This window comes from Phascolarctos cinereus, unplaced genomic scaffold (genome assembly GCF_003287225.1).
Source record: "Phascolarctos cinereus isolate Bilbo 61053 unplaced genomic scaffold, phaCin_HiC Scaffold_2;HRSCAF=192, whole genome shotgun sequence".
Lineage (NCBI taxonomy): Eukaryota > Metazoa > Chordata > Mammalia > Diprotodontia > Phascolarctidae > Phascolarctos > Phascolarctos cinereus.
In genome coordinates this window covers 35,368,631-35,382,573 of record NW_027555625.1, presented here as the reverse complement: position 1 = coordinate 35,382,573, position 13,943 = coordinate 35,368,631, and the positions used below count along the sequence as shown (strand labels likewise).

At 45.6% G+C, this 13,943-nt stretch overlaps 1 protein-coding gene across 1 annotated transcript in view; it reads right to left on the bottom strand.

Moving 5' to 3' along the window:
- Positions 1 to 4,082: 4,082 nt before the first annotated feature.
- Positions 4,083 to 13,943, bottom strand: part of RMND5A (required for meiotic nuclear division 5 homolog A) — a 73,721-nt gene continuing 63,860 nt past the window's right edge. The window contains exons 7-9 of the mRNA XM_020969459.2: positions 12,265 to 12,367; positions 9,708 to 9,862; positions 4,083 to 8,422 (exon numbers count right to left, since the gene is read on the bottom strand). Of these exons, the coding sequence (XP_020825118.1) occupies positions 8,359 to 8,422; positions 9,708 to 9,862; positions 12,265 to 12,367 (322 nt within the window). The 3' untranslated portion in view covers positions 4,083 to 8,358. The remainder of the gene's footprint in view (positions 8,423 to 9,707; positions 9,863 to 12,264; positions 12,368 to 13,943) is intronic.

The window sequence follows — 13,943 nt, the reverse complement described above, 5'->3', positions numbered from 1 at the left end:
GTCTGGAACTGAAGATAATATTGAATAAAAAAAAAAAAGGTAAATTGGTTCTCTAAGAAGGTAGTGGGTTTTCTTTCTCATTAGAGGTCTTCAAGCAGAGAACTAGATACTTTCTTGTTTAGCATGTTATATAGACGGGCCTTTCTTTTGGAACTGGGTTGGCCAACTCTGAAATATATACTGATAGAGAAACTCAATGGATTGGCTCCAACACTTGCGTATTACAACATTAGCAATGAGGGTTTTGCTGTTGTCACTGTTAAGTCTTTATCCAAGGTTAATGTTTAGGCTGGCCTCTTTTAGATCACTATGGATTTCACTGAAGTGACTTTGCAGCGTTCCAAGCCTCCACATGGTCAGTGCAATATCCTCTGAGAACGGGAGCATCTGGAGAAGCTTCCACTTGGCCTCTCTGTGGAGCATCCTTGGTGATGCTGCAGGGTCTCTAGGTGAGCAGATGGCCATCCCTGTTTTCTCCCTTGCTCAAATCTGATACTCAGCAATTCTTTGAAGAGTGTGCTTTCCTCAGTTGAAGTTGTAAGAGAATCTGATGTGATGCGAATATATGCATGGGAAACACCGTGTTGTAACAGCGCCTGTTAGGGCTGCGTTTTGTTCTCTACTCTTTGGACACTCCTTTTGTATTGCCCGAAAATGATCACGTATCATCTACACGTTTCTGGCACCTATGTGAGCATGCATCCCAGCTCATCGAACATGCATTCAGTGTTGGGTCCCGGAGACACAAAGAACAAATGAACTTGCTCTTCACACTTGCTCTCAAGGAACTTAGGTTACACTGGAATTGGGAAGACACACACACACACACACACACACACACACACACACATAAATAAATATAAATATATATAAAAAACATAAGTATTTGTTTGGGTCTAGTACCTGGCATATATGCACTTAACCAATGCTTCAATCACATGTCACTCATGGAGAAAACTCCCTGTGTGGAAACTCCCTCTACTAAAGCATATAAGAGGTTGTACTATATTTATCACATCAGAGGCAGTACAGGTCTTCCTGTCCCCTACCTACTTTGAAACACTGGCTCACAGTTAAGGATGATGAAATATAAATATCACTATTTGAGGAGAGAGGGAGCACTACCAAAGGAATCAGCAGAGGCGCAGGAGGTGACAGGTGAATTGATTTTTAAAGATTGGGGATTCTAAGAGGCAGAGACCACGTGGGTTAGAGTCACAGAGATGGGAAACAGAACTAGATGTTGCAGTGGATAGGGCACCAGGCCTGGGGTCAAATTTGTCTTCCCGAGTTCAAATCCGGCCTCAGACCCTTACTAGTCGTGTGACCCTGAGCAAGTCACTTCACCCTGTTTGCCTCAGTTTCCTCATCTGTAAAATGAGCTGGAGAAGGAAATGGTAAACCACTCCAGTATCTTTGCCAAGAAAACTCCAAATGGAGTCACACAGAGTCGCACATGACTGAAAAACGACTGCACATACACATGATAAAAAGTGTGTGTGCGTATAACGCAATGTTTTAAAAGGGTCCCTATCCTTTTCACTCTCCTACATGTTAACTGGGTAGTTGCCTATCACTCTCCAGTCCCACTTCTGCACAGTAATGTGTTACTTTAATCCAACTTGTACATACTTCCAGTAATGTTGCATATGATTAAAGTTCACTTCATCAACACCAACTGACATGTCGCCCTTCCAGTTTTATCAGCAAGTGTTCTCAGGGTCATCTGGCTTAACTGTACCACAAAACAAACTTTCTGCAGTCTGGTTTTCCCCTCTGCTACTTCTCGTTGTTTTACAAGATGATACTGTTCTCATGATGTTCTGTCATCTTTCTGTGTAACGTTTTGCAAACGAGCAAATGAGTACCCCCATCCAAAAAAAAAAAAAAACCAAACTACAGCGTCACTCAATGGTAAAATCGCCATTGCCTCATTTTTAAATGTTCTGAATCAGTTATAATCATCAAAAAACTGCAGAATAGCCAGTATCTTTAATTGTGGTCACTTTTCAGAGTCAAGAACCCATTTTAATAGGCAATGTGGGATTGTTACCATTATACTTTTTCTTTTCTTTAGGCTTTCTCATTACCTTCTGATATTTAGCTCCAAGTTGTTGTCTGTCACTACGGTGAACCTCACTTTTTCTGATGTTCTTCTATGCTCTCGATTTCGGGGGCCCTCCATATCTCTTCTTGAAGAAAATTCCCATGACGTACAAGCAGAGGCTTATGAGTAGTCTACAATCCCAGTTACCATTGTTTTTCCCCCTTGATCCTGAACCAGGTTTTTCAATACAGCTGAAGTCATCAGTGTCCAAGTGTCAAGTCGATCTGGTTTGCAGAGTGTTGTAGGGTTACTTATATTATCTCTCCTTCATCCTCTTCGAGCCGCAATGGTCTTTATGGCGACCCGCCTATTTTTGTTCATTCTGAACCCTACAAGGCGAGATGCTCATCTTACTTTCATCGATGTTTCTTGCTGTTTGGGGAATATGATGGAAACACCTTTATCAACTCCTTTAACAGAGGAGAATGTGAGCTGCCCTTTCTTCCCATTGAGGTGTGTAATTTTTTTATATCTTCTAAGCTTCATTTATAGCAAGAATATGTAGCTATAGTTCACCTCCTCCAGAAGGGTGTCAATTCATTGGCTGTGAAAACACAATACTCCAATGATCTGTGATTTCAGTTTATTGTGAGGATCAAAATTCCAGAGCGTGTCATGTGTAATCATTCCCGATGAGGTCATAAGCTACTTGACAAAAGGGACCATGTTTTATTTCTTGGTACCTCCTTCAGGAGTCTAGCACTAAACAATAGCAGAGAATGAAAATATCAGCAAACTAACCAAAAATCAAATTAAGACTACAAAGCAGATTGCTATTTGATAAAGGAAGCACTACTATACAAATAAGGAAACAGATCATCAAAAGCTTCTAGTAAATGATGACAGCCTCCCCAGCTTTTATTACACTTTTCTCTGTATCACACAGGCCTTTTAGCTGGAACTATGTGGCCCATCACTGAATGAGGGAAATTCTGAAACCCTCAAAAGACTTAATATCTGTGTGTATCTATCTTTCTGTCTCTAAAAATATGCAGAGGAACTAAAATTAAATTGTTGGTCTTCACTACAGGGAAATGAAAGTTGTACTTGTAGGTAATTTTGGCCAAAAACCACAAGAAAAACCCATTTGTCAGAAAACACAAAGAAATTTCCCAAATGTTCATTACAGTTCAGTAAGAATGTGGGAGAATATTAACAGCTGTGGAAACAAGTGAATTCTGAGAGGCTGGTTGAGAGTGATCAGGATTCTTCATCAATCTGTTAGACGGGGAGAAAAGGACCATCGTGTGTATGTGTGTGGGTGGGTGGGGGTGTCTCTAAAAAGCCCCTAACTCCTCACTAGTTTCTGGGAACAGAGCATAGTTTAGTAATGGGTCTTCTACACTTTACTCCAATAGGCTCCCTACAACTCAAGGATAGGGATGTGTGTCAGAAAACGGGAAGATGTTAGACACAGTGTTGTATTTCGGCCCTCAAAACTGCAAAGGGAAGGGGGGTGGGGGAGAGGGCAATTCACACTGGGAGGCGTGAATCACGTTCCTCACTTAGAAACCCTCGATTTCCAGCCACTTTATCTTCTCTGAACTTTAGATGCCATCAGAACATGGAAAAGTGGCCACAAAAGTGGCTTTTGGAATAAATTATGCGTGAGCTGTCAGGGAAGGAGGTTTTCCATGCATCCAAGCTGTCTTTACTTCCAAAGACACTACCAGAATCTTCAGGCTCCCTCCCATCACCTCCTACATAAATACAGCACTAGTCTACTGAACAACTGATAAAGTAATTTTTTTAAGTACACACCCAAACTCACCCCCCCCCACAAGAAATAGTGTTTTCCATACGAACCCAAACAAAGCACTTTTTGCCCATTTGTTTCCCAATAACGTATCTATGATATGCCACAGACAGTGACATTTACAAAGAGATTTCACCGAAATTAAATTGAATTCCTGAAGTCACATAAAGATACACAATGGCCCCCTCCCCCATCAAATGGACAGAGAATATTTCACAATTCATGTGTTAAATAATGTTTATTGTTCGTGTTATTGCCTACAGTCTCTAAGATGCAGCTTTATTGTGCCTTTGCAAAGATACATATATTTTTAAAAAATGGATCAAATTTCATACATATAGCTCTATATGATACATTACAGTGCAACACTATTTTTGTTACATAATTATAGAAATACTATCGACCCCTACAGCACAAAAGCAAAAGAAATACAATCCTGAGCCATATGAACAAGATAACTGGATGACGTTGCTTTCAACATAGGTTTACAAAAGAAAGTCTAAGAGTGGGGGGAAACACCACACATGCACACTGTCTGCAATCCTGAGGAAACTATACGCTAAACTCCTGGCCCTCCCAATAGACCTGAATTTGGAGGTCCTCCCTGTCCAATTTCACATCCACGCGCACACCCCCCCTTCACACACACACCCAGCTTCTCACACTCATCACACCCTCTCCCCACAAGAGGATTAGGCACTACTACGTCCTAGGGAACTCCATACCTGGCTTGTTGGGAAAGACAAATTACAGAAGCAAAAGCCTTAGCAAGTGTAGATTCCCACTAACTAGGAGATAGAGCTAACAAAAGAAATGTTGCTAAACAACTATCTTCTCCTTTTTCATTCCCTTCTGGGAGAAAATAAATGATATGATCACTGTAGCTGAAAACTGAGGGGGGCTGGGACAGAGAGAACGTCCTGGAAACAAAACTCAGTCTCTCCCTCGGTTTTGAAGTAAGAACGATAGCTGTAAAAATGCACACTGCAAAGCAAATGACTCGTCTACTATGAAAATACAGGTGTCATTCTACCAGTTTTTGGTATCTATCTGCCTACAATTCAACACCAAGGTTTCATGAATTTTGTACCTGCTTAAGGTAAACATGAATGTACTGTATGTATAAAACCTGCCCACACCTGAACTCCTCCTCAGGGCACCTCCCCAGTCTCCCCTGGAGGCAGCTGGCAATCAGTGCAGTCACAGAGACCGCCCTCATGAGTGATCCCAGTGATCTGGCTTCCATCCTATTGACAAAGTTAAGCAAACCACCCCTGCCCCCCGCCCCCCGCCCCCTCTTTGATAACCAGAGTCTGCTGACTAGACTACCTGACCCGGCTACCAGAAGCTTGTCCTGTGAGGCTAAGCAAACTCTCCTGGTTGAGAAACGGCCCATTCTAGCTCAGATGCTGAAGAAACATGGAAATGGAACACACAGCACAAGCGGTAACAGGCAGCTTAGGTCCCAGCTCTGTTACACTAGCTTTGGGAGAAAGGGAGCCACCCTTCCCACACACTGCTGTATGGAGGAGGTTAGTGTTTCTGGACAGAGCTGCTCTATGTAATCACAACAAAGGCTGTGTTTCTCTAGCATCATATTTTCAATTAAATACTCGCACACTTTATACACTCACACACCCTATGAATGTGAGGTGGCTCTTGCATCCCAAGAAGCACCAATACCCGTTCTTTTATATGTGACAAATCTTTCACCTTTAAAAGTAACTCAAATGATCACCACTAAAGCAAAAGCAATGGCATCTCAAAGGGATGGCAAACAAGTGAAAATGGTGACGACAACCCGAGTCACTCGAAAACTGTACTGGAAAAAGAGCTGGTCTGGCCATGGGCCAGCACTTGAGGCTTAGAGAATAAGGTCTTAACTGGCTTAGCATAGAAGTGCGGCCCATGTCCACGAATGACCAATGGCCAGGATTCACAAGGAAACTCGGAGAAACCATTTGGAAACAGCTTTGACTTCACACTATATTCCTGTGTTTGCTGTGAACCCTGTAAAAAAACCCCTGACTATCCCATGAGCATCTGACAGGTGGGAGGCAGGCCCTAGGCACCTTGCACACATCCACCACGCCCCTCTTCTGGACCCTGAGGACGTGAGCCTCTGAGGAGGACAAGCCATCTCATGTGTTGGTGAAATCTTACCAGAATCAGAAGGTCTTCATCTTCTTTGGTTACCATATACAAAAACTCAGCCCCTAGAGTCTTCAAATACTTTTCTCTGAAGCATCTAGTCTTAAGTGAATTGACAACACACGCTGTGCTTTATAAAGCATGTCTCCAGACAAAATGGTTTTGAAACTAAGTCATCATCTACACCAAAATTTAATTTCATATCCTAAGGCCCTAACGCTGCCCTAGGGGAATAGAAAGTCAAGTCCAAATGCTTCAGCTAAGTCATGTTCTCTACACACTTTTTACAAGCTATAAATCGAACAAAATTTTTAGCATTGGGATAAATAAAACTGGTAGCAAGTCTATGGCTTATGGTCTTGCAAACAGCATGTGTCTGCTCTCAGAAACGTCTAGCATGCCAAACACCGACAGCCTTTTTCTAGGTATTTTTAAGGTTTCCCATAAATTCTAAGTGTCATATAGGCATAGGAAGTTCCAAGAAGAGGACATGGTAAGAATCAAAGTAAATTTCGCTTGGCAGGGGTAGAAGGGAAAACTCTGGGGGCTAAACGTGTTGAGGGAAAAGTAGACAGTGTACCCTAATGACAAGAACTCCTTGAGACTGCTTCTTCCCTCCGTCGGCCATGAGCAGGCCCACACTCTGCTGGCTGCCAAGCGACTTGTGGGAGTTTTTAGCTGGGAGCAGAAGACAACACGGGCTTATATTTAGGGCAAAGAAGCAAAACCCTGTTATTTCAGATCTTATCCAAATTAACGTGAGAGCCAAGTAAATCCAAGATCCTGAAAACCTGCTCAACCAGCCAAGGAGGGTCTTGTGCTGCATCCCTGAGCCCCAGGCTAAGTTCAAATGGAATGTGGTGGCGTTCTCGGCCACCCAACCCTTCACGCCAAACGTCACCCACCTGTCAGAAAAGGTCCAAATGCTGTACGAGCAACTCCCCTACCAGCTTACCTGGTAAGTCGGGCCCCGCCCCACCCCACCCCAAGCGTTTTCAATAGCCACGTCAACCCTGAAGACGATGTCCCGAACGCCTCTTCTTCACTCCTCATGAAGAGTTTTTACACTGGTGTCCAGTTCCAAGTCCAACGAAACAGGATGTCAAAAATGTGGATTTCCCAATAACATTCTTCTCTACAACGCGTGACACCAGTACAACGAGGCCAGTGTTTTCTCTCCAAAGAGCTCTTCTCAACAGAGTTCGCAAGCAAAAGAAAGATTCTTTACAGTTACCTTTACATGCCATATGGCGAACTTTGGGACAGTGCATTGTTAGGAAAGCTCACAAGAGAACAGGGAATAATCTGAATCAGGAGCCGAGCACAGAGGCACAGTCAGTGAGGTGACAGACTGCAGAGAATAGTGTGAGCACATGATGCCTAAAATACAAATGGTCACAAGCAAATGTATTCTGAGTGACTGATTTAAGTTCACTTCTCATTCAAAGGGCTTAAACAACGCAGCTTACAACTTCAGCCTATGACTGAAATGTGCGTCTTCCCTTCAAAGAGACAGTAAAGAATTCCACAGCCTGGCACAGAACAACGCACTGAAAGGCCAATTCTCGAGGCCCGGGCCGCCCACGGCCCTTTTACTGAGCCTTCTCTGAAAACAAGCCGCCACACCCAACGCTGCCATTCCATTCTCTCCAGCAGAAGATGATGCGCCCTCCGCTCAGCTGTCATTCCACCAGCTGGCCCAGGGGCAGAGTCACAGACAGACAGACATCTAAGTGTGTGTGTGTGTCTGACTCCAGAAGAGCTGTGAGAAGAAGGGGCAGAGGGAAACAGCTGAAAGCAGACTCAGAATAGATCACAGCTTGTTTTCTTCTTTAAGCAAAAAATACAAATTAGTTTTATAACCACTATTCAATTTATCAAACTTTTTTCTGAATTATTTTTAATTATGTACACGTAACAGGAAATAAAACTTTTTCACAAACATTCTTCAAGGATGAAAATCATCAAGAAGAGGATGACAGAATAAAAGCAGGAGAAATATTCAACAGATGGGGGAGGGCGATTTCTCGTTTCTGCTCTTAAAAAGTAAAAAAATCACCATAGAATTAAGTACAAAAACCGGCATTGAATGACAACTGCTGGTGTATTTACTTGATCAGAAATGAAGACCAAGAGTGTAATAAAGCCCTGTGGTAAGGTAAATGCAGGAGCACTTGCCCTCGGGGTGGACACACTCAAATGCTGACCAGGGTTCCGGAGCATCTGCTTCCAGCAACCCAGGAGTCCGTAGTCCGTGGCAGCAAATGCAGCCAATAGTGTTGAGTCCTGTGCGATGCGCCTGCGACTCAAGGGTCACTTACAAGCGGCGTCTGAAGGGATCTCTTCAGAAAAAGATCTGTTTGGCATCTCCTGGACTTTGTTCCATCGGGCAGTAAGGACATTTTAACCTGGAGACAAAGACAAGACACTGGAATACTGCGGAATGCCAGAAGCCTGGGAGTGATCCCAGGAAGCAGCCTCCCTTTCCCTTGGCTGCACTCTTCTCTCCTCAATTCCCAACCACAGGACTCTAGGTCTGCCATCCATCCACATCCACACACGCTATTTACGCGCTTGAGAGCCAGCACTGTAGAACAGACCACTCTCTGCCCTCCCAGAGCACAGGCCAGGGAGCCAGGAGTCACAGAACGTCCAAGTGTGTTGCCCTGCCAGAGGCCAAACAGCCAATGTGCAGGAGAGGCTGGGCTCCTGCTCAGGCACTTCTGACGCTGGGATGAGGCTTCTAACAAGCGTGCCACACTAACTCTCAAACAAAAGAGAGACAGCGTAGCTTGGGGGAAGGGCCACCGAGGAGAAGCCAGGAATTGCCTTTTTGTTTTTAAAGAACAAAGCAATAAGACAGAAAGGTCTGAATTCTGGTACCCCTAGTACTAAGGGGAAAAGTGTGCAGTTCAGGGCATCCCCACCAAAGATTGATGGGAGAGATACAGAGGATGAGCCCAGCCCTGGCCTGAGGCGCCTTTGTTCCCAGGGTTTGGGAAGGGGTGGGCTGGAGGGGGGCACCCCTGCAAATGAACCACCCCGACCTAGCTCACCCAACATGGTGAAAATGGGTTTAGGACTAACTTCAACGAAAGAACACTGCACACTGACAGCCACCGTCGGACTTGTGTTTTGTACGGACGCCGTATTTTGTTCCGTCCAGTTCAATGAGTGGGGAGAGGTCTCAACAAAGACAGCATCCTCTTCAGTTCCTCAAGGCCTCTGCTTAGGAGATCTGACTACTTACACCCTTACGTGCAGACATTTCACCAAAAGAAATTCGTACAAACAGATACAAACTCACATTGCAAACAAGTGGTCGGGGCGTCTGATTTTGTTTGAGGGGAATTTGATAACCATAAGCGATGACCCAGGATAAAAAGTGCCCCCAATGGTGCAGGTCAGCAACCTTTCTGTGATTCCACATACCTAGAGAGTTGCTTGTGGACACTGAGAGGTTAATGGCCTGGCTCAGCCAATAGACAGGGGTGGGATTTGAACCCAGGTGCACCTGACTCCAAGAATGGCCCTCTACGCAATGGGCCACACTATTTATTAAATTTAAATCCAGCCACACTAAGGTGAACACTAACTTTCACTGCTCTCCTTTGTGGCCACCAAATACCCAAAATATTCCAAGTTCTAAAGCATTTTTGGAAAACAAACTGCTCAAAATATCGTGACACTTACTTGCTACCATTAAACATTTTATTCAGCGCATCTCTCGAGATAATATGGCCACACACCAATTTCATAGGTGGATTATTATCTGTTGTTTGCTGACGAAGAATGGGACAAGCGAATATAGAGTGATACCAGCACTTTTTACCAAGGTCCACTTCAATCTGTTTAAAAAAAAAAATAAGTAGATAAAGAAGGTGATTAATAAATGAGTGACTAAATAAATAAGGAGAGGGTTGAAACCAATAGCTGACTACCTTTCTAAAATGTCTGCCTGCTTTATGCGTCTACCAAGTATCTAAATGTGACTTTCCTTCTCCTTCCTCTACCTTAGACACACATTCTTCGTGCTCTGCCCCAATGTCACTGGCAGTTTTAATGAACTTTCAAAGCCAAAAGCATGAGAGTGCTTTTGATGCCAACCTGTAAGGACTTGGAGCCAAACCAACAGCCATGATAAAGAAATTAAATTGGTGAAATTCCTACAGTGTGGACCCTGTGGAGAAACAAGTGATCCCAAGAGAAGAGTTTTCAGTAAACAGCAATGGTCTGAACACTCTCTGCGAGCTCTAGGCCCAGCCCCTCTGGGCCACATTCCCATCGTCTGTAGTTCTTCCCTGCACGTGTGGTGCGCCTGCCTTCTCCACAAGCTCTTCCCTCGCTCCAGCTGCTTCTGACAGGCACCCAATGGGGAAGCCTGCATTACAAGGGTGTGTGCATTTAGAATGCCGTCTCAGGACTCCTGGAGTCCAGGGCAGAGACTCTGGGCCTACTCAAAGGCTTCTTCCATTGCCACGAATGGTAAAGCCTTCTTGGTTCTGAGGTGTGCCCCAGCTGCAATTAAGGAGGTGCCTCCAGGTGAAGCTAAAAAGCCCAAACCAGGACTCTCCCGGGTGGCAGGGTCAACAGTGGAGCCACAATTGTCAAAACAATGAAAGCCAGCATCCCAGGACTTCGGGAAAGTTAAGGAGGATCACCTTGGACAATTCTTCTATTTTACGGAAGAGGAAAGTGAGGCCTAGAGTTGAGGAAACAGTCCCAGGTTAAACAGACGGGGAGTGATGGAGCTGGGATTCAAGGCACGTGTTACGCACTTCCCCTGTGCCAGGTCACTGTGCTAAAGGCTGGGGTACAAAGGAATGTAAACACATGGTCCCTGCCCCCAAAGAGAGCCCATTCCAACGGGGAGACGCCACACAAGTAACTCGGTACAAAGAAGATGCAGACGAGAAAAGGCTTGAGCAGCCTGGGCACATCCAGGAAAGGCATCCTGCAGAAAGGAGGGTCTGGGCGGAGCTTCAAGGAAGCCGGGGAACTAAGAGGCAGCGGGAAGGGGCAGAACACCAAAGATGTGGTGAGATAGCTGGGGGCCAAGACCCAGAGCTGGGGGACGATGCAACATGCAGTGAGAAGAGCAGCAAGCAGGCCCGTGTGGCCAATCCCGGGGTGAAGAAGGTGGAAGGAGCCCGAAGGGAAGAAGAGCTTGAGGTGACAAACTGAGGACAGAGAGTGATGTGGTCAGACACACACTGTAGCAGATGGACTGGACTGGCTGAGGGCCTGCACTAGGACCAGAGCCGTATGAATGGAGAATAAGAGACGCCGTGAAGGTAGATTTAGCAAAAGCTTGGAGGTGGAAGCGTAAGAGGATGTGAAAGGGGGTTCGTGGACGAAAAACCAGCAGAGAAGGAGCAGCTGGACAGGTAAAGGACAGCTAGGAGAGAGCCGCATCACAACAAGTAAGAGAGGAAAGTATACCCCAAAGGTGGGGATCAGAGAGGTCAAATGAAGGCACCCAAGTCTGAGCACGACCCCTGACAGACCTGTCCACGGCGCTGAGCTGAGGACGCTGGCACCCAATATTCTGCATCTGATTTGGTGTAAAAGAAGTGCCACCAATAAAAAACCTTTACCATCCAAAGACAAAGCGCAGCCCAATGAGTCCTGAGAGCCCCTTAGGCCACTCCCTCCTCCCATCAATCCTAACAACATAAAGCTGAATTCGATTGGCCATAAAGATGATTACCTGTGAGGTCAGAAAGTCCAAGTCAAAACACAGGCTGTCAGCCCCTCTAGCAATGACCTGATAACTCACGGGCAGGCCCAGAAGACACTTTCCCAAGGTGTAACTAAGAAGGAGCTGAGAGGGACAGGAAGGGAGCTCAGGGGCCTCCCCGTGGCCTATCTCAGTGACCTTAGAAGAATCTCTCCATGCATAGCATCAAATGGCCAGATGGTAACTGTCAGCCCCTGTTGACCTGGGGAGCTCAGTGCCTGCTGACAGCCCAGGAGAGATGTGCACACCAGGCATTTTGCCACTTGTCCCTCATCTTACAGAGACTGTGATGCTTCCATCGCCCCTGTGTTTTAGCCAGTTTTCTTGTGTTTGTCTGCCTTTCATCATCCCTATCCAGTATGATGGCAGGTAATCTTTCAGATGCCACAAAAATCCTACTCCCTCCTCTCCCTTCAGCTGGTTCTGCTAAGCTTCTACAAACCCGAGCAATCCCCAGTCACTGTGGACTTTGGCAGAAAGGGAAAAACCACCCCCTGACCCCTAACTCACAGGCAGCTCGTCCTTCTGGTTCCAAACGCCCGTGCACTGCCTCTGCTCAATCACAGCCTTGATGTTAATTAGAGCCGGCAGGGCCACGCAGCCTGCTGAGAAACTGGCAGGGAGAGAGGGACAGAACAAAAATCAGAGCAATTTTAGACACTGCTGTGGTCATCTCTGATCAAAATACTATGGAAACCCAAGGATATAGCAAATTCTTACGAGTCCTCACATTGGATTTGGAAACTGAACAGAACCAGATTTTTAACCACAGAAACAACAGTCATAAAGATAATAGCTCCTGATGACAAAGTAAGTGACAGGCAGCAGCTGACGTAATCTTCACAGTTACCTCTGAGATCTGTCCTGTTTGCCTCATTTGACAGCGGGGGAAACTGAAGGGCATTTAGTCCAACCTATACATTATACAGAAGGTCACAGCTAAGTGACCTTGTCCTAAGGGGCAGAGGTAAAATGGGAACCCAGGTCTCCCAATCCAGTGGCTCCTCCCAGGACCCCACACTGTCCCCTGCTTTTCACTTACTCTTCTCCAGCTACTGAAAAGCAATACAAAGCCATCTCTATCAGGCTATACTTTTATTTTTTAAAAGCACCATGCATTTGTCCCACTCTCTTTCCCCCAAAATGAGCTGCATCAGATGGCACTATCTGCACCCCTGCTTTTGGGCCCACTTTTCCTTTACCAACAAGCTCCTCGGTTTCCAGCCTGGCTAGGTTTGCACAAGGACAAGTTCCACTTCTCTGGGGGTACTACTAGGACATCTCAGCTAGCTCCATTTTTAAAGTAAGTAAACAGAGGAGTCTAAGCCAGGTGTCAAACATACAGCCCCCAATACTCCCAAGAGCAGCTGAAGCCAGACTAAAATGGATGTGGGAAGTATTTGGCAAAACAAAGAAAAACACAACAAAACACACATACCATTTCACTTTCTCACTAAGTCAATGGGTGGCCCCCGTTTATATTTGAATCTGACACCCCTGGTCCGAACATAAACAAAGGAATATATCAAAGATCTGGCAAGAAGAACAGCTGTTTTCAGGAGCTCTGTCTTCTGCCACATCAGCCAGGACAGCTTGCTATGAGAGAACCCTTCACTGAGCCCTCTATACAAAGGATGCTGATCTTCCTTAAACAGAGCATCCCAGGCCGCACCACCTTCATTTTCTGTTATCAACTCACTCAGGGGCTCAGGCTATCAGAAAGGACTAGTCTAAGAGCCAGGTCAGCCTTCCAGGAACTCAAATTCCAACGTTCCCTCAGAGGCCATCCAATTCAAACCCCCTCATTTTACAAACAAGGACAAAAATACCAGGAGAGGGGAAGTGACTTCCCATATCACAAAGAGAGTAAAAAAGGTAGCCTAGATTCACACCCCGAGCATCTGAGGCCAAACCCAGGGCTCTCTCAAAGCTCACGGGTCTGAATCATACTTGCAAGCCTGAGGAATCACAAGTCACTCTGCAGCAGCAAGTGCCCCTGCTAACTGTGAACGAAGAGCTCATTCTGCAGGCCTGCTCTTTGGGGTCAGAAGCTTCGCATACCTTACTGTGAAAGCGGCTGGGCTAGGGCTCAGCGGCAGACAGAGAAGGGGAGACCGACAAAACCCTCTGACAGAGCGTGGCCAGAACCCTTCACAGTGACACGTGGAGGACGAGGAAGGGAGGCTGAC